The sequence below is a fragment of the Triticum urartu genome, chromosome 5A (genome assembly GCF_056163025.1).
Source record: "Triticum urartu cultivar PI428250 chromosome 5A, HENAU_Tu73, whole genome shotgun sequence".
NCBI lineage: Eukaryota > Viridiplantae > Streptophyta > Magnoliopsida > Poales > Poaceae > Triticum > Triticum urartu.
In genome coordinates, this window is record NC_141877.1 from 580,705,155 (window position 1) to 580,725,641 (window position 20,487).

The window sequence follows — 20,487 nt, forward strand, 5'->3', positions numbered from 1 at the left end:
TCACCCAGTAGTCAGCTGCTGCAGGTTCCTGACGACGAGAGGGAGCCCGTACCTGGGCAGCAGGGTGACGAAATTGCTGGGCTTGTGCACGTAAGTGGGTGACAGGGAGAAGGAGAAGCTCCTGAGGATGGTGGCTATCACGATCTGCACCTCAACCATGGCAAAGTTCTGCCCGGCGCAGACCCTCGGCCCATATGAGAAGGCCAGCAGCGATCGTGAAAGCTTGGTGTCCACCGAGACGCCATTCTGGAACCTCATGGGGTTAAACTCGTCGGCGTCGGGTCCCCAGACCTCTTTGTCCCGGTGCAACATCAGCAGCGGGATCGACATCATCGTTCCTTTCGGCACCTTCATGCTGGCGAGGACGGTGTCCCAGCCGGTCTTCCTCTGCAGGAAAGTTATGGGGCCATAGAGCCTCAGTGTCTCCAAGAGTAACATGTCAAGCTGCAAGTCACCACGGCATGCAGGCACTTATTAGATGTATGTATGTATATATGTACTGTATGTACTCCATGGACAGCGATCGATATTCGATAGCGTACCAGCTTGAGTTTGCCAAGGGTGTCAAACGGGGGTGGCTGGTGACGGCAACAAGCAGGATATTCCCGGACGACTTCCTCCCTGACCATCTCCTGCCAGCGTGGGTAGCTGGCGAGCAGGAACATCGCCCAGGTGATGACGCTGGCGCTGGTTTCGTACCCCGCCACGAATAGAGTTCTGCACTCGCCGATCATCTCCTGGGTGCTCAGAGTCTCAGCGCCGCTGCCACTGCGACATGCCTGCAGCTGCAGCATCTGCCCGAGCAGGTCGTCTTCATAGACGCTGCTGGCAAGTCGCGCCTTTAGGATGTGTGAGATCTTGCTTGTGACAAGCTTGTCGAGCTGCCACGTCTGACGGTTGCGACGTGTCGGCAGGTACCTAGAAATAACCAATATTAATTCGACCGATTCATTCATTCTGGACGGTCTTTTGAGTTTCTACCTGAATCCAGGTAACGGGAGATCTGCGAACGCATATGCGGCAATCTCCATCTGCTCCCTTCCGGCGACCATCACCTCCCGGGCCTCCTCGTGGTCCTTGCCCAACATCACTCGCGCAATGACACCCATGGCTATCTCGTCCGAGTCGTGCCTCATGTCTATCTCGGCTTGCTGCCGCCCTTGCAGTTGGGCGCACCACCGTTCCATCGTCTGCTGCGTGCACTCCCACGCTATTGCTGACATGGACTGAAAACAAACATTCAAACATACGTAATGTTCTCTTCTGATTCACTAAAAATTGATATGGAAAAATTTAGTAAGTAGTAACCTTGATCGTCTCCTGGTTGAAAGCCGGGTGGACGAATTTGCGGCGTCGCTTCCAGTCGTCTCCGTCTGCAAATATGACCCCGTTCCCTAGAATTGAGTCCAGGCTCGGATTCAAGTATTCTTTTTGGAACACGTCTGTCCTGTCGCTGAACATTTGCTTCACAAGCTCCATGTCAGTACAACACAGGGCTGGTGTCGGCCCCAACCAGTACAGGAATGTTTTCCCTGATTAATTGCACAGCACATAGATATGGGATTGTATTTATATTACACACCATATAACGATCGATTACGTAGGTGGTTAGATAGACACTCAATTGATTAATTACCATACTGGGAGGCCCATTCCCGGAAGAAGGGTTGCACAGTGGTGATGCAGTCGTGGGAGCTAGTATCCAGAGGCTTGGCTCTCCCAGCGACAAGCATCGTATGGCACTCCGGCAGGGACCCGACAAGGAACCTGTAAGGTGGACCTCGGATGCCCTGCCGCGCGAACCACCTGGCCACGGCGTACGGCCTCCAAATCAGATACCATGCTGCTCTTATGGTCACCAGCAGCATGAGGACGGTGGCCAGGGCTTGCCCTATGTTAGGCTCCATGACTGGCTCTTAGTACGTGCTTGACCTATGATTGATTGTTCTCCGGCAGCAGTTTTGTGGCACTTATATAGCAGCACTGGACCTAGACGGTATACCCACTTGCCTAGCTTTTTAAGTTAGAGCATCTCCAGCCGCGGTCCCAACAGACCCTCTCCAGGCGTTTTTGCCGCGCCGGCGCCCAAAATTCAGCCCAGTCGCGTTCTCAGAAACCCATTTTTCGTTGGTTTGGGCCGAAATCGGTGCCGGCGGCCCCAGGCCGAACTCGGCGCGCTGTGGCGCTCAGGGCGCCGGGCGAGGGGTTTTGGCGCGAAAACTCGGCGGGCCCGCCGAGTCAGTGGCACGCACCTCGTCTTCCCCAGAACGCCTCGGTTTCCCGCGAGGAATCAATGGCAAGGCTGCCGCCGGTCAGTCTTGCCATTGATTCCTCATCATGGGCGGCACATCATGGGCGGGCAGGCGCGACGACGCCTCCCCTTCTGCCACGCGTTCACACGGCCTGGGGCTATATAAACAGAGGCTTCCCTCGCTGCTGGCCACACCAGCCGCCGTCCCTCCCTTCCGCCGCCGAGCCCAAACCAGCCGCCGTCCCTCCCTTCCGCTACCGAGCTCTGCCGCTCTCCCATCCCCCCTTCCCCTTCTCTCTCCATGGCCAAACGCTTCCCCGGCGACGCCGCGGCGGCCAACGGCTTCGACCGCCGCACGCTCCAGGAGTGCGAGTCGTGGCTTCTCTTCGAGGCGAACATCCCGACGCCGCCGGACATGCGCGCCGGACCGACGGGGTGGAGGCTCAGCTACGACGGCGTCCCCATCCCCCCTGTGCCCGACGTCGACGTGCGCCCCGACCTCTTCACCGTCGAGGTCGACCGCGTGCGGGCGTCCCTGTCGGAGGAGCAGCGCGCTCTCCCCCAGTACACCGCCGACAACCGTGCGGCCTGGACGGAATTACTTCCAGCGCCGGCAGGCGCAGAGGCTGGCCTCCACGAACGGGGCGCCGGTGGTCGGCGGCACAAAGAACATCGATGGCCGCCGTGTCAGGTGGGGGGGGGGGGTCCCCGGCCGCACCCTGCACGACGTGATCGCACACTTCGAGGGCGGCAACAACCCGCCGCTGGCATACCCCGCCGCGGTGGCCGTGCCGGCCCCTCGCCGGAGCGCCGGGCCATGGGTGCCCAGGAGGTTCGTCGCCTCCTCCTCCTCCCACTCTTCCTCCTCCTCCCGCTCCTCCTCCCACTCTTCCTCCTCCTCACGCTCCTCCTCCCACTCTTCCGGCTCGCCGACGCTCTTCGGCGTCAAGGCAGAGCCCGCCGCGGAGACGCCGCTCGGCCGGCGCACCCGCAGCGCCGGCATTGTCATCAACGAGGGCGGCCGGCGTGCCACCTCCTCGGCTCCTCCGCGTTTTGTCAAGCCGAAGACGGAGCCGGGGCTCGCCGCCGTCAAGCCGGGGCCGGGGCTCCCCGTCGTGAAGACGGAGCCCGTCAAGGAGGAGGCGCTCGACGACGAAGCGGCCCTCAAATGGGTGCGCGACGACTGGGTGCAGACGGAGAGGGAGCGCCAGCTCGCCGCCTTCGCGCAGTTCGAAGCTCGTCGCCATGGCCGGGACAAGGGAGTCATTGTCATCCTCGACGACGACGACGATGACGACGGCGCGCCGCCACCGCCTGTCCGCCATGAAGACGCCGGGCAGGGGTCCAGCAGGGGCGGCCACACCATCAAGAAGGAGAAGGCCGCCAACAATGACGAGGACAGCGGAGACGTCGGCAACTTTGCCGCGCTAATCGACTTCTTCGACCCGTAGTTTACTTTTTTTAAAATAATTTATGTAAAACGCTGAACATGTTGAATATGAATATCAAGTTTGCCGAACTTTACCGAATTCAGTTTTTTTAATTAAAAAAACGCATCTGGGGCGACCGGCCCGCGTCGATTTTAGCGCCGGCTCGCCCCCAGGGGGCACGTAAAATCGGCGCCTGAGGGGCCAACAGCTGGAGATGTTCTTAGCATTAGGGACCCAGGTATGAGCTTGCATTATAAATACACGGCAACCCACAAGGCAAGTTGCAGCCAGAAATTGATTCCATGGCCAATAACAGCAGCGCTGAGAAGCAGCGAGCGCAGGAGCTAGTTTGTGTGACGGGAGCAGGGGGCTTCATTGGGTCATGGGTGGTGAAGGAGCTCCTCCACCGTGGCTACCGTGTCAGGGGAACCGCTAGAGACCCAGGTACCTCTAAGCACATGCATCATATATACTACATCCTAGCTACTTTTTCTAATCCATCACCTGCTTCAATGGTGTCGTGCATCAATCATGTGAAGCGGACCGCAAGAACGTCCACTTGCAAACCTTGGAGGGGGCCGATGAGAGGCTATCCTTGCGCCGCGCCGATGTCCTGGACTGCGACAGCCTCCGTGCCGCCTTCGACGGCTGCCATGGCGTCTTCCATGTCGCCTCTCCAGTGTCTAACGATGTTGTCAGTCCACTGGCTACACTTTTGCAGCATACTTAATTACCATGTGCGGTGCAAGGAAGAAATGCTTGCTTGCTAACGGCAGCTGCGTGTTCTCGGCTGACTGGCTCGAACTCATGCCGGTCGCAGTGGAGGGGACCAGAAACGTGGTGAACGCTGCCGCGGACATGGGCGTGCGCCGCCTTGTTTTCACTTCTACGTATGGCGCAGTGCACATGAACCCCAACAGAAGCCCCGACACCGTGCTAGACGAGACATGCTGGAGCGACTACGAATTCTGCAAACAGACAGGCGTATGATATTTCTGGAGCGACTGAACATTCATTGCAATAATTTTTAAGCACGAAATGGTAAATTAAGGTGGAAAAAACAACCATGTATAAAAAGAACAGTATTTGGAACTCAATCACAAATCATAATAATGACGAGCAATCAGCTGGGATAGATTCTCACCGGCCACCTCCGATCCTTTATCCTATGGCTTTGCGTTTCGATTTTTAAAATATTGATAAATTTCAGCGAAATTCAGTACAGCCCCCTAGAAAAGTTTAGGGATTTAGATACAAATTAGAAGGTACCCCTTCAATCAAAAAGGATAATGTAGTCTTCTATATCCAAATCAATCTATTCAATACGTTTGATCTGCATGCTAATATGATGACAACCTTTCTAAGCAACTGTAAGATTCATACAAACTTTTAAGGAGGGTGTACTGAAGCAAAACTCAATATCTAAATGAAAGTGATACCAAAAGGTCATCATAGCGTCTTAGGAACTTGCTACGCATATGTTTCTGGAGGTGCGTGTTTGTTCCCAATTCGACAGTTTGTTTTTGAACATTGTTACCAATTAATTTGTGGCACCCGGAAGACATACCTTTCTAACAAAAAATAAAATAAAATACGGGCGGTCGGGGTCAAACCCAAGACCTCCCAAACTGATAGGAAAAGGCCAATTCGTCAAGGATATAAGGAGCTCACAAGCAATGCCCCGAAGCTACATAATACCCATGTATGAAACAAACTGTGTCTGTCATCTCAGGAAATTGATAATACCATTTTGCAGAATTTTTATTGTTGTGCCAAGATGATGGCAGAGATGGCAGCAACAGAGGAGGCAACCAGGAGGGGGCTGCAGCTGGTGGTTGTGGTGCCGCCAATGACCATCGGTCCCATGCTGCAGCCGTCTCTAAACGGCAGCAACTACCATGTCGTAAAGTACCTGATGGGTACTAAGAAGGCCTACCCCAACGCCGTCGCCATCTATGCCGACGTCCGCGATGTCGTACGCGCCCACCTCCTCGTCTATGAGCACCACCACGCCCACGGCCGCTACGTCTGCTTCGGCACGGCGCTACACCGCAGTTGCTTCCTCCAGTTGCTCAGGGGTCTTTTTCCACGCTATCCTATCACTTCCAAGTATGCTTGTGTACTCTCAATGAATTGTCAACCTTCTGCCTGTGCGCGCCCATATCTATATCTGTACCGATCGACTACCATTTTTTACCTCTACAGGTGTGAAGGGAACGACAAGCCCATGGTGAGCCCCTACAGATTCTCCAACCAAAGACTCGAGGACTTGGGGTTAGAATTCACTGACATGACGAAAACTCTATATGAAACTGTAATATACCTGCAACAGAAGGGCCATGTGCCATATCAGTGTCTCATCATGCCATATCGGCGTTCGAGCTTATAGATCAGGATGTTGTGCGACCAACTTCCGCATACCCAGAAGTAAACAAATAAGGTCCTTCTCAAAAGTTATTGTATGGACTTGTAAGGAAAAAAAATCAGATATCAGATATGCTTTATCTTTTGCATTAGAAATTTAGAATGGACATACCATGACGAAATTATGAAAAATTTGTCTGCAGCGCAGTATGTTATGAAAATTGGAGACACGGGTACTAAAAGGATGCGTGAATTCAAGCAAGGGGTTACAAAAGGTTGCAAGCCAATTAGCCAAATAAAAAGTCAACGAGAAAATAACCAAGTCACCTTGTAAACCCTTCTCATCATATCCACTGATCTTCCCAACAAGGACCTCCCAAATAAAGTGCCTGAACATCAATAACCCAAATGAAACCTGTCCAAGATGGGGAAAATGAAGGGAATCTAAGCAGGATTTGCAAAATGTATAAAACCTCAGATTATGAGGTCATAAACTTTGTACTAACAGCGACATCAGAAGGACGTGCATCCACGGTACAAGTTTTACATACTATTTACAGTGAGTCATTCAAAAGAAGTAGCACACTGGCTAGGGAAAAGCAAGACTACCCACTTGAGACAGAAATAATCAGCATAACTTACAGCAAGGCAAACTGGATATTGACACCAAATATCGGTTAAATAAGTAAAAATTGAAGGGAATTACTGATATTCAAAACTGTAGTTGTTTAAAACTGATATTAGACAGTTTAGTGTCTAAGCGACAAACTTACTGTATCAATCCCAAAAGCTTCAGTTCTATGTACCTACATCAATCAACTGCTAGGCACTACTAAGAAAGGCTCCGGGGTTACATGCAACAATGAGAAACTGCACAGGAAAGAACTTACACATACTGGAACTTCAGGTATCCAACTCAATTGCACAAACTAAAGGGCATGGCAAAGTGATGCAGTCACCCTTTTAGGCGTTGATATGTACAGAGCTTACAGAGCATATACTAAACAACATATAGAATTAGTTAGTAATACTCCCTCCAGGATGGCAACAATTATAGCACAAGTTACTTTATACGTCAAGCAGCCCTCTCCTGGAAAGATGAATCCGCCTTCAACGGCAAGGATGCCATAGACGGACACGCAGAGACCGAGATTCGCAACCACCTGCAGTGCAAGTCCAAACACAGACTGAGAAATACAATTAAGAACCATCGAATGGAACAGAATTCCGGTACTGTGAACCAAATCTTGCCATGCATTGATGATAACATGACCAAGTCCACACTACCTTATCCAGGAAGAGCCTCTCGAGTTCGGCCTTGATGGCGTCAACGAGAGGGCGAGTCAGCAAGTGCGGAGGCATCGGCAGGTTGTGCTCAATCTGGCTCAGAAGTCAGAACAAACATCATTCACGTCCAGAACTGGAGCAAGGAAAACATTAAACCCTGGAGAAACTGCAAGCAGAAATGTCTAACCATATGATGTAGCTTGTAGGAGTACCTAACAAGCCATCAATGCATAATTTAAAAATTGAGAGCCACAAGTCTTGGATATTTGAAACAGATATAATCTCCAAAGCTGATAACCACATATCCTTCCTATCTTACAACACAAGTTACATGACCAGGTCGATTTACATCTACAAGCTTTAACCCGCCTTTGGGCCTTGGGCCTTCGTAAAGCACCATCATTCCTGCATCTTCATGGGCTTCTAATCTTCAAGGAGTTAATCCGGCTACTCCTGGCCGGTTTACGTTCAGTAGTAATATCCCCAACACCCTCCCCAGGCGTTTTTGTCGCGCCGGCGCCGAAAAAACAGCCCAGTCTCTCCCCAGAAGCCCGTTTTTCGCCGCTCGGGCCGAAACTGGTGACGGCGGACCCAAGCAGAACCCGGCGCCCTGGGGCGCCTGGGGCGCCGACACAAGCGAAAAAGGGCGCGTGGGTCCGCCCTGTCGGCGAGTCCAGCGCCTATTCCTGTCGTTTCTTCCCGCTTTTCCCCCACTTCCCTCCCATTTTCTCCTTTCCTCCCGCCAATCTCCCTCCCGCTCGCCTCCCAGCCGGCCGCCATGCCACCGAAGAAGTACGTCGCCCCCCGCGCGGCGGCAACCGCGACCGCCTCCGTCGCCCAGCTGAAGTAGAGGAAGCCAAAGGCACCGTCGTCCAAGCCACCGGGCATGACAAACGCCGAGTGGAGGGCGGAAGTTCAGCGACGGGAGGTTGTCACCGCCGACCGGCGCAACAGGGCCATCGCCAAGAAAGGCCCGTGACAACGCGGCGCGCGCGGCTGCGGCTGCCGCTTCGGCAGACCAAGCTGAGGCAGAGGCGACTCGCGCGGGGATGATGAATCCATCCGACAGCCACGCCCAGTACGTGTTGGGTAACGTAGCATAAATTCAAAATTTTCCTACGTGTCACCAAGATCTATCTATGGAGTCATCTAGCAACGAGGGAGGAGTAGATCTACATACCCTTGTAGATCGCGCGAGGAAGCGTTCAAGAGAACGGGGTTGATGGAGTCGTACTCGTCGTGATCCAAATCACCGATGATCCTAGCGCCGAACGGACGGCACCTCCGCGTTCAACACACGTACGGAGCAGCGACGTCTCCTCCTTCTTGATCCAGCAAGGGGGAAGGAGAGGTTGATGGAAATCCAACAGCACGACGGCGTGGTGGTGGAAGTAGCGGAATTCCAACAGGGCTTCGCCAAGCGCTGCGGGAGGAGGGAGATGTGTCATGGGAGGGAGAGGGAGGCGCCAGGGCTTGGGGGTGGTGCTCCCCTCCCTTCCCCCCACTATATATAGGGCCAAGGGAGAGGGGGGGCGCAGCCTTGGCCCTTCCTCCAAGGAAGGGTGCGGCCAGGGAGGAGTCCCTCCTCCCCAAGGCACCTCGGAGGTGCCTTCCCCTTTTAGGACTCTTCATTTTCCTCTTCTCTTGGCGCATGGGCCTCTTGGGGCTGGTGCCCTTGGCCCATATAGGCCAAGGCGCACCCCGTACAGCCCATGTGGCCCCCCGGGGCAGGTGGCCCCACCCGGTGGACCCCCGGGATCCTTCCGGTGGTCCCGGTACAATACCGGTGACCCCGAAACTTGTCCCGATGGCCGAAATAGCACTTCCTATATATAATTATTTACCTCCGGACCATTCCGGAACTCCTCGTGACGTCCAGGATCTCATCCGGGACTCCGAACAACTTTCGGGTTACCGCATACTAATATCTCTATAACCCTAGCGTCACCGAACCTTAAGTGTGTAGACCCTACGGGTTCGGGAGACATGCAGACATGACTGAGACGACTCTCCGGCCAATAACCAACAGCGGGATCTGGATACCCATGTTGGCTCCCACATGTTCCACGATGATCTCATCGGATGAACCACGATGTCAAGGACTTAATCAATCCCGTATACAATTCCCTTTGTCTAGCGGTACGATACTTGCCCGAGATTCGATCGTCGGTATCCCGATACCTTGTTCAATCTCGTTACCGGCAAGTCTCTTTACTCGTTTCATAACACATCATCCCATGATCAACTCCTTGGCCACATTGTGCACATTATGATGATGTCCTACCGAGTGGGCCCAGAGATACCTCTCCGTCACACGGAGTGACAAATCCCAGTCTCGATTCGTGCCAACCCAACAGACACTTTCGGAGATACCCGTAGTGCACCTTTATAGTCACCCAATTACGTTGTGACGTTTGGCACACCCAAAGTATTCCTACGGTATCCGGGAGTTGCACAATCTCATGGTCTAAGGAAATGATACTTGACATTAGGAAAGCTTTAGCGAATGAACTACACGATCTTTGTGCTAGGCTTAGGATTGGGTCTTGTCCATCACATAATTCTCCTAATGATGTGATCCCGTTATCAACGACATCCAATGTCCATGGTCAGGAAACCTTAACCATCTATTGATTAACGAGCTAGTCAACTAGAGGCTTACTAGGGACACGGTGTTGTCTATGTATCCACACATGTATCTGAGTTTCCTATCAATACAATTCTAGCATGGATAATAAACGATTATCATGAACAAGGAAATATAATAATAACCAATTTATTATTGCCTCTAGGGCATATTTCCAACAGTCTCCCACTTGCACTAGAGTCAATAATCCAGTTCACATCGATATGTGATTAACACTCAAGGTCACATCCCCATGTGACTAACACCCAAAGAGTTTTCTAGAGTCAATAATCTAGTTCACATTACCATGTGATTAACACTCGATGAGTTCTGGGTTTGAACATGTTATGCTTGTGAGAGATGTTATAGTCAACGGGTCTGAATCTTTCAGATCCGTATGTACTTCGCAAATCTCTATGTCATCTTGTAGATGCAGCTACTACGCTATATTTGGAGCCATTTCAAATAACTGTTCTACTTGGAGCTATTCTAAATTGTTGCTCCATTATACGTATCCCGTATCTCTACTCAGAGCTATCCGGATAGGTGTTAAGCTTGCATCGACGTAACTCATTACGTCGAACTCTTTATCACCTCCATAACCGAGAAACATATCCTTATTCCTCTAAGGATAATTTAGACCGCTATCTGGTGATCTACTCCTAGATTACCTTTGTACCCTCTTGCCAGATATGTGGCAAGGCACACATCAGGTGTGGTACTCAGCATGGCATACCGTATAGAGCCTATGACAAAAGCATAGGGGACGACCTTCGCCCTTTCTCTCTATTCTGCCGCGGTCAGGTTTCGAGTCTTACTCAATGTTCACACCTTATAACACAGCCAAGAACTCCTTCTTTGCCGATCCATTTTGAACTCCTTCAAAATCTTGTCACGGTATGTATTTGAAAGTACTATTAAGCATTTTGATCTATCCTTATAGATCTTAATGCTCAATACTCAAGTAGCCTAATCCAGGTTTTCCATTGAAAAACATTTTTCAAATAACTCTGCATGCTTTTCAGAAATTCTACATCATTTCCGATCAACAATATGTTAACAACACATACTCATCGGAAATTTTATAGTGCTCCCACTCACTTCTTTGGAAATACAAGTTTCTCATAAACTTTGTATAAACCCAAAACCTTTGATCATCTCATCAAAGCATACATTCCAACTCCGAGATGCTTACTCCAGTCCCTAGAAGGATTGCTGGAGCTTTGCATACTTATTAGCATCTTTCAGGATTGACAAAACCTTCCGGTTGTATCACATACAACCTTTCCTCAAGAAAATCATAGAGGAAACAATGTTTTGACATCCTATCTGCAAGATTTCATAAATAATGCAGTAATCGCTAATATAATTCCAACAGACTCTTAGCATCGCTACGAGTGAGAAAGTCTCATCGTAGTCAACTCCTTGAACTTGTCGGAAAACATCTTAACGACAAGTCGAGCTTTTTTAATGGTGACATTTACCATCATTGTGCGTCTTCCTTTTAAAATCCATCTGTACTCAACAGCCTTACGACCATCGAGTTGTTCTGTCAAAGTCTACACTTTGTTTCCATACATGGATCCTCTCTCGGATTTTATGGCCTCGAGCCATTTATCGGAATCCGGGCCCATCATCGCTTCTCCATAGCTCGTAGGTTCATTGTTGTCTAGCAACATGACTTCCAAGACAGGATTACGTACCACTCTGAAGTAGTATGCATCCTTGTCATCCCACGAGGTTTGGTAGTGACTTGATCTGAAGTTTCATGATCACTATCATAAGCTTCCACTTCAATTGGTGTAGGTGCCACAGGAACAACTTCCTGTGCCCTGCCACACACTAGTTGAAGAGACGGTTCAATAACCTCATCAAGTCTCGACCATCCTCCCACTCAATTCTTTCGAGAGAGACTTTTCCTCGAGAAAGGACCCGATTCTAGAAACAATACCTTATTGCTTTCGGATCTGAGACAGGAGGTATACCCAACTGTTTTGGGTGTCCTATGAAGATTCATTTATCCGCTTTGGGTTCAAGCTTATCAGCCTGAAACTTTTTCACATAAGCGTCGCAGCCCCAAACTTTTAAGAAATGACAGCTTAGGTTTCTCTAAACCATAGTTCATATGGTGTCATCTCATCGGAATTACGTGGTGCCCTATTTAAAGTGAATGTGGTTGTCTCTAATGCCTAACCCATAAACTATTGTGGTAATTCGATAAGAGACATCATGGTATGCATCATATCCAATAGGGTGCAGTTATGATGTTCGGACACACCATCACACCATGGTGTTCCAGGCTGTATTAGTTGTGAAACAATTTCCACAATGTCTTAATTCTGTGCCAAACTCGTAATTCAGATATTCATCTCTATGATCATATCATAGATATTTTATCCTCTTGTCACGACGATCTTTCAACTTCACCCTGAAATTACTTGAACCTTTCAATAATTCAGACTCGTGATTCATCAAGGAAATATACTCAACATCTACTCAAATCATCTGTGAAGTAAGAACATAACGATATCCACTACATGCCTCAGCACTCATTGGATTGCACACATCAAAATGTATTACTTCCAACAAGTTGCTTTCTAGTTCCATTTTACTGAAAACGAGGCTTTCAGTCATCTTGCCCATGTGGTATGATTTGCATGTCTCAAGTGATTCAAAATCAAGTGAGTCCAAACGGTCCATTTGCATGGAGTTTCTTTATGCATATACACCAATAGACATGGTTCGCATGTCTCAAACCTTTCAAAACAAGTGAGCCCAAAGATCCATCAACATGGAGCTTCTTCATGCGTTTTATACCGATATGACTTACGTGGCAGTGCCACAAGTAGGTGGTACTATCATTACTATCTTTTGGCATGAACATGTGTATCACTACGATCGAGATTCAATAAACCATTCATTTCAGGTGTAAGACCATTGAAGGTATTATTCAAATAAACAGAGTAACTATTATTCTCTTTAAATGAATAACCGTATTGCGATAGACATAATCCAATCATGTCTATGCTCAACGCAAACACCAATCTCGATGGTAGAGGGAGCGTGCGATGCTTGATCATATCAACATTGGAAACACTTAAAACACATATCGTCAGCTCACCTTTAGCTAGTCTCCGTTTATTCCGTAGCTTTTATTTCGAGTTACTAACACTTAGCAACCGAACCGGTATCTAATACCCTGGTGCTACTAGGAGTACTAGTAAAGTACACATTAACACAATGTATATCCAATATACTTCTATCGACCTTGCCAGCCTTCTCATCTACCAAGTATCTAGGGTAATTCTGCTCCAGTGGCTGTTCCCTTTATTACAGAAGCACTTAGTCTCGGGTTTGGGTTCAACCTTGGGTTTCTTCACTAGAGCAGCAGCTGATTTGCCGTTTCATGAAGCATCCCTTTTTGCCCTTGCCCTTCTTGAAACTAGTGGTTTCACCAACCATCAACAATTGATGCTCCTTCTTGATCTCTACTTTTGTGGTGTCAAACATCGCGAATATCTCAAGGATCATCATATATGTCCCTGATATATTATAGTTCATCACGAAGCTCAAGCAGCTTGGTGGTAATGACTTCGGAGAACCATCACTATTTCATCTAGAAGATCAACTCCCACTCGATTCAAGCGATTGTTGTACTCAGACAATCTGAGCACAAGTGCAACAATTGAGCTTTTCTCCCTTAGTTTGCAGGCTAAGAAAATCGTCGGAGGTCTCATACCTCTTGACGTGGGCACGAGCCTGAAATCCCAATTTCTGCCCTCGAAACATCTCATATGTTTCGCGACGTTTCAAAACGTCTTCGGTGCCTCAACTCTAAGCCGTTTAACTGAACTATCACGTAGTTATCAAAATGTGTATGTCAGATGTTCGCAACATCCACAGACAACGTTCGAGGTTCAGCACACTGAGCGGTGCATTAAGGACATAAGCCTTCTATGAAGCAATGAGGACAATCCTCAGTTTACGGACCTAGTCCGCATAATTGCTACTATCAACTTTCAACTAAATTTTCTCTAGGAACATATATAAACAGTAGAACTGAAGCGCGAGCTACGGCATAATTTGCGAAGACCTTTTGACTATGTTCAGGATAATTAAGTTCATCTTATGAAATCCCACTCAGATAGACATCCCTCTAGTCATCTAAGTGATTACATGATCCGAGTCAACTAGGCCGTGTCCGATCATCACGTGAGACGGACTAGTCAACATCGGTGAACATCTTCATGTTGATCGTATCTACCATACGACTCATGCTCGACCTTTCGGTCTCTTGTGTTCCGAGGCCATGTCTGTACACATGCTAGGCTCGTCAAGTCAACCTAAGTGTTTTGCGTGTGTAAATCTGTCTTACACCCGTTGTATGTGAACGTAAGAATCTATCACACCCGATCATCACGTGGTGCTTCGAAACGACGAACTTTTGCAACGGTGCACAGTTGGGGGGAACACTTTCTTGAAATTTTAATGAGGGATCATCTTATTTACTACCGTCGTTCTAAGCAAATAAGATGTATAAACATGATAAACATCACATGCAATCAAATAATAGTGACATGATATGGCCAATATCATATAGCTCCTTTGATCTCCATCTTGGGGCTCCATGATCATCTTGTCACCGGCATGACACCATGATCTCCATCATCATGATCTCCATCATCGTGTCTCCATGAAGTTGTCACGTCATCTATTACTTCTACTACTACAGCTAACGGTTAGCAATAAAGTAAAGTAATTACATGACGTTTATGTTGACACGCAGGTCATAAATAAATTAAGACAACTCCTATGGCTCCTGCCGGTTGTCATACTCATTGACATGCAAGTCGTGATTCTTATTACAAGAACATGATCAATCTCATACATCACATATATCATTCATCACATCCTTTTGGCCATATCACATCACATAGCATACCCTGCAAAAACAAGTTAGACGTCCTCTAATTGTTGTTTGCATGTTTTACGTGGCTGCTATGGGTTTCTAGCAAGAACGTTTCTTACCTACGCAAAACCACAACGTGATATGCCAATTGCTATTTACCCTTCATAAGGACCCTTTTCATCGAATCCGATCCGACTAAAGTGGGAGAGACAGACACCCGCTAGCCACCTTATGCAACTAGTGCATGTCAGTCGGTGTAACCAGTCTCACGTAAGAGTACGTGTAAGGTCGGTCCGGGCCGCTTCATCCCACAATGCCACCGAATCAAGATTGGACTAGTAACGGTAAGCATATTGAACAAAATCAATGCCCACAACTACTTTGTGTTCTACTCGTGTATAGTAACTACGCATAGACCTAGCTCATGATGCCACTGTTGGGTAACGTAGCATAAATTCAAAATTTTCCTACGTGTCACCAAGATCTATCTATGGAGTCATCTAGCAACGAGGGAGGAGTGGATCTACATACCCTTGTAGATCGCGCGCGGAAGCGTTCAAGAGAACGGGGTTGATGGAGTCGTACTCGTCGTGATCCAAATCACCGATGATCCTAGCGCCGAACGGACGGCACCTCCGCGTTCAACACACGTACGGAGCAGCGACGTCTCCTCCTTCTTGATCCAGCAAGGGGGAAGGAGAGGTTGATGGAGATCCAATAGCACGACGGCATGGTGGTGGAAGTAGCGGGATTCCAACAGGGCTTCGCCAAGCGCTGCGGGAGGAAGGAGATGTGTCATGAGAGGGAGAGGGAGGCGCCAGGGCTTGGGGGTGGTGCTCCCCTCCCTTCCCCCCACTATATATAGGGCCAAGGGAGAGGGGGGGGCGCAGCCTTGGCCCTTCCTCCAAGGAAGGGTGCGGCCAGGGAGGAGTCCCTCCTCCCCAAGGCACCTCGGAGGTGCCTTCCCCTTTTAGGACTCTTCCTTTTCCTCTTCTCTTGGCGCATGGGCCTCTTGGGGCTGGTGCCCTTGGCCCATATAGGCCAAGGTGCACCCCCTACAGCCCATGTGGCCTCCCGGGGCAGGTGGCCCCACCCGGTGGACCCCCGGTGACCCCGAAACTTGTCCCGATGGCCGAAATAGCACTTCCTATATATAATTCTTTACCTCCGGACCATTCCGGAACTCCTCGTGACATCCGAGATCTCATCCGGGACTCCGAACAACTTTCGGGTTACCGCATACTAATATCTCTATAACCCTAGCGTCACCGAACCTTAAGTGTGTAGACCCTACGGGTTCGGGAGACATGCAGACATGACCGAGATGACTCTCCGGTCAATAACCAACAGCGGGATCTGGATACCCATGTTGGCTCCCACATGTTCCACGATGATCTCATCGGATGAACCACGATGTCAAGGACTTAATCAATCCCGTATACAATTCCCTTTGTCTAGCGGTATGATACTTGCCCGAGATTCGATCGTCGGTATCCCGATACCTTGTTCAATCTCGTTACCGGCAAGTCTCTTTACTCGTTTCGTAACACATCATCCCGTGATCAACTCCTTGGTCACATTGTGCACATTATGATGATGTCCTACCGAGTGGGCCCAGAGATACCTCTCCGTCACACGGAGTGACAAATCCCAGTCTCGATTCGTGCCAACCCAACAGACATTTTCGGAGATACCCGTAGTGCACCTTTATAGTCACCCAGTTACGTTGTGACGTTTGACACACCCAAAGTATTCCTACAGTATCCGGGAGTTGCACAATCTCATGGTCTAAGGAAATGATACTTGACATTAGAAAAGCTTTAGCGAACGAACTACACGATCTTTGTGCTAGGCTTAGGATTGGGTCTTGTCCATCACATCATTCTCCTAATGATTTGATCCCGTTATCAACGACATCCAATGTCCATGGTCAGGAAACCGTAACCATCTATTGATTAACGAGCTAGTCAACTAGAGGCTTACTAGGGACACAGTGTTGTCTATGTATCCACACATGTATCTGAGTTTCCTATCAATACAATTCTAGCATGGATAATAAACGATTATTATGAACAAGGAAATATAATGATAACCAATTTATTATTGCCTCTAGGGCATATTTCCAACAGTACGCTCCCTGGGGCCAGCAAAGCGTTGGCTCTCCGTCGCCGCAGCCATGGGGATCGCCCTCGCCGAGCTACAGAGCACCGACGAGGCGGTCAAGGCGGTCAAGGCATGGTACGAGGCGGTCAAGTCCTGTGAAGAAACACCGACCTGTCTTTCCTGCTGGGCGGGGCGGACATGCTCCAGAGCACCGACGAGGCGGTCAAGGCGTGGTACTTGGCGGAGCGCGGCCTCATCCTGAACCAGCTTCCCTCGGCACCGCTGCCGACGCCGACGCCCACGCCGACGCCGCCGTCAAGCCCCCGTGATGACGCCTCCACGACGCCCAGCAGCACCGATGCCGCGCAGACACCGCCCAGCGCAGAAGCAGCTCCGACACTGCCAAGCCCGCGCACGCCAACTCCGCCGACACCTGGGGCAGAGCCCGCCGAGTGATGCAAACGCGAACTTCTGCCGCTCTATTTTTTGTACGCCTGTCCGATCGCCGAATTGTGACTTGCGATCGCCGGACTTGTGTGACGCCTTTTGTGAGCGGAAACGATCAAGTTTGAATTTTCCGCGTCCTCAGGGCGGCGCCCGGGGGCGTGACTGGAATCTAGGTCGCCCCCAGAGGCCGAACTAGCGCCGATTCACCTCCAGACCGCTATTTTTTAGCGCCCTGTGGGGCGAAGGGCTGGAGATGCTCTTTGGTGCTGCCGATGTATTGCTCAATGTATATATAGTACAGGTACACTGGTACAGCACAAGGCACGTGCATGAGATCGTGGAGATTATGCATGCAGGACGTGATGTTTGCTGTGCCTCTTTAGGTTCTCCGTTCGGTGTTCATCCAGCTGAGCCAGGTGCTCCAGCATCGCTTTCGAGTGCAGCGTTCTCTCCCGCCAGAGCCTCGCCGGTGGTGTTCGCCCGGTGGGGCTGCGAGGTGCAGCTCTGGGAGCTCCAGCCGCAACACGTGTGGTGCATGATGAGCATGGACGCGCCGGGTCCGTACCTCTGTTAGATGCATGTCAGGTTCAGCAAGAAAACATCTTCATGTCATATAGTACTACTGTAACAACATAAACTAGGGCCTACAAGCAACCGCCGAGCTCAGCTCCTTCCTATGGATCGCGAGTCGGGTCGAGGAGGGAAGAGGGACAATGAGGGGGAAGCTGGGCTGGGCGGAGGATCGGTCATGCGGTGTGGCGGTTGCTGCAGTACGGGGAAGACAAGCCTGGTGGCGAGCAGTCAATCCATGGACCCCGGCGTTACGCCGGTTGAATGAGAGGACCGGCAAGAAGAAGAAGACGACAAGGGTGATGCATGCCACGGGCGACGCGCACGCGTTCCGTACGGCCGGCGAGCTCTCGCATTGCCGGCAGTCGAAAGAGGAAGTGCAGCGCCTCCCCATGGCCTTGCCACCGCCGATGCCGACTGCCGAGCAGGAGCAGCGCCACCCTGTGGCTGGTGCAGCCTCGTGGAGAGGCGGAACAACGACAGCACGTCCGACTCCGACACGCTGACACCGCAGCAAGTTCGTCTGCAGAGCCGGCGTCCACTGCATCTACTGCAACCCGGCCACGGCGCTCCCGGTCTTGTCGTCCCACGCTGGCATCGGGGCCTTAGCGTCACGGGAGAGGACGAACCCGGCCCCGGCCAGCAGCCGCGTCGTGCCCCCGACAGTGCTGATGTCGAGAATGCCCCCGCCGTTCTTGTGATCTTGTCGAGCGGGCTGGCGTTCGCCGTCTGTGCCGAATGTACCTTATGATCAAAGTCCATGACACCGGCACCGCGAGGATGCCACGTCCGACCACCGTCGGGGTGCTCGTCGGCGGGAGCAACCGTCACACAGGGACAGGGTACGTGTTCGCCGGACACGTGAAAGTCGATGACGAGGAAACGGAGAGTCGAGTACCCTGGTCGCCGGCGGATGAGTCGTCGCTCTCGTCCTTGAGCACCTCCAGGCCGGGCACGAGACACGGACAACCGTGCTTAGCAAGGCGCTCTTCAAGGACGGCACGGCGTGCCAGCAGTGCTGCCAAAGTTGGCACTTCTTTCTATTATAGATGCATGATAGGTTCAAATTCTTTGTTTTCCCCTTGGAAAGATTTGAACATATTGTTTGTTTCTGTGAATTTAATGGTGCTGCAGAACCAGCGGGAGAAGATCAGCGAGCCATCCAAACACTGCAGTAATTTAAGACGGCCATGGAATGCCTGCAGAACAAACTAAAAATACTACTGGCTATATCTGCTACTGTTTCTGTTCAGGGGAGAAACAGAGAGAGAGGTGTTGGGGACTTCGAGCTCCTGTACTGCTGGTGATATGGACGCTTTTGCACCCGGTGCTCTTTCGCTATATGTGCGTGATCATGTATCCACCAGCGTTTCTGCTCGTGTATGCACATACAAGTAAACTAGAGGATACCCCACCCCGCGCGTTGCTGCGGGAATTCCTTACATGATATGGATCACTATTTTTCTGTGAGATGGTATGTAACACGTTGAAAACTATTTGGTTGAATAGAAGATGCTCCCTCGCAAAAAGATTGACAAGAACAGTAGGAAGAAAAATGCCGACATAGACTGCTATGTGAATTAGAAGATATTCCGTTGCAAAACGACAGACAAGAAGAGTGGACGATTTAGAAAAACACTTTGAATCACGATATGGAGCACTCAATAGATAAATGTAGTGGGCATATTAAGGGAAACTTTTCTGCCAATAGGCTGCAATGTGAATTAGGAAGTGTGTTAATGTGGAGTAGCATAAATTATCTATGGCGCAATTGTATACATACATGACTCAAAAGTGACAATGCATGCACTCTACAACGGTAACTTGATAAATATAAAATGCAACTCAGATGCAATCCAATCACAATACACATTTAATATACACGTCAATCTTTTTTAGAAAGGCATATAACAGTCCAATGTAGATTACTCTCTAGTAATATGGCACCTTATTGCAACATGAAATATTTTAATATTATTCTACTGAAAAACAAAGGATGAATTCATTGTGACCAGTTCACACATATAATAAAAGAGTTTCCCTAAAAGCAAGCGAGAAAAATAGTTTCAAATTGGTGGAGTACATCTTCACTTTTGACAAATTGCAACGGGGAGATGTAGAGTTATATACACATATGCAGGTAGGAAAAAAGCCTGTCACCAACATTAGCATTTTTCAAAAGGTGGTAGTCAACTTACAGCAAAACTTGAAGATTGATCTAAGAGGACAACAAATAATTTGATGCTTGGCAACTATGATAAAACTTCCATTCATGAAAAATGGGGGGCACACGAATGATCAAAATTCTTCACCGAGAAATCTGCTTAAAGGTACGAAATTTGCTAAGGCGCATTTTGTGGAGTATAGTTGCATGGCATAAGCAACATCGGTGAGTAATAACACAATTCTTGTACCCAAAACAATTTGTTGAGCATCAAGTTGAATGAAAAAGCAGCGGGCATCAATGATTAACAAAATAAAAAATGAATATATGATCACA

General features: G+C 49.6%; 2 protein-coding genes and 1 pseudogene across 2 annotated transcripts; 1 reads left to right on the forward strand and 2 right to left on the reverse strand.

Moving 5' to 3' along the window:
• Positions 1–1,907, reverse strand: LOC147973036 (cytochrome P450 709B2-like). Its single transcript, XM_087524542.1, has 5 exons — positions 1,637–1,907; positions 1,309–1,532; positions 982–1,226; positions 543–918; positions 1–444 (listed from the first exon to the last, which is right to left on the reverse strand). Exons 1-5 carry the CDS (start codon positions 1,905–1,907, stop codon positions 1–3), a joined length of 1,560 nt encoding a protein of 519 aa, XP_087380668.1.
• Positions 1,908–2,849: 942 nt separating this feature from the next.
• On the reverse strand, positions 2,850–3,742 carry LOC147973037 (uncharacterized; annotated as a pseudogene).
• A 226-nt stretch (positions 3,743–3,968) lies between these two features.
• Positions 3,969–6,070, forward strand: LOC147973038 (cinnamoyl-CoA reductase 1-like). The gene is made up of 5 exons (XM_087524143.1): positions 3,969–4,125; positions 4,221–4,373; positions 4,481–4,665; positions 5,438–5,790; positions 5,887–6,070. Exons 1-5 carry the CDS (start codon positions 3,984–3,986, stop codon positions 6,068–6,070), a joined length of 1,017 nt encoding a protein of 338 aa, XP_087380269.1. The 5' UTR covers positions 3,969–3,983.
• The last annotated feature ends 14,417 nt before the right edge of the window (positions 6,071–20,487 follow it).

Coding starts and splice junctions, on each gene's coding strand:
- LOC147973036 (XM_087524542.1), bottom strand. CDS start 1,907: ATGGAGCCTAACATAGGGCAAGCCCTGGCCACCGTCCTCATGCTGCTG. Junction 1,533..1,636: donor GGAATGGGCCTCCCAGTATG/GTAATTAATCAA, acceptor GCAATTAATCAG/GGAAAACATTCCTGTACTGG. Junction 919..981: donor CTCCCGTTACCTGGATTCAG/GTAGAAACTCAA, acceptor GGTTATTTCTAG/GTACCTGCCGACACGTCGCA.
- LOC147973038 (XM_087524143.1), top strand. CDS start 3,984: ATGGCCAATAACAGCAGCGCTGAGAAGCAGCGAGCGCAGGAGCTAGTT. Junction 4,374..4,480: donor CTCTCCAGTGTCTAACGATG/TTGTCAGTCCAC, acceptor CGGCTGACTGGC/TCGAACTCATGCCGGTCGCA. Junction 4,666..5,437: donor AATTCTGCAAACAGACAGGC/GTATGATATTTC, acceptor ACCATTTTGCAG/AATTTTTATTGTTGTGCCAA.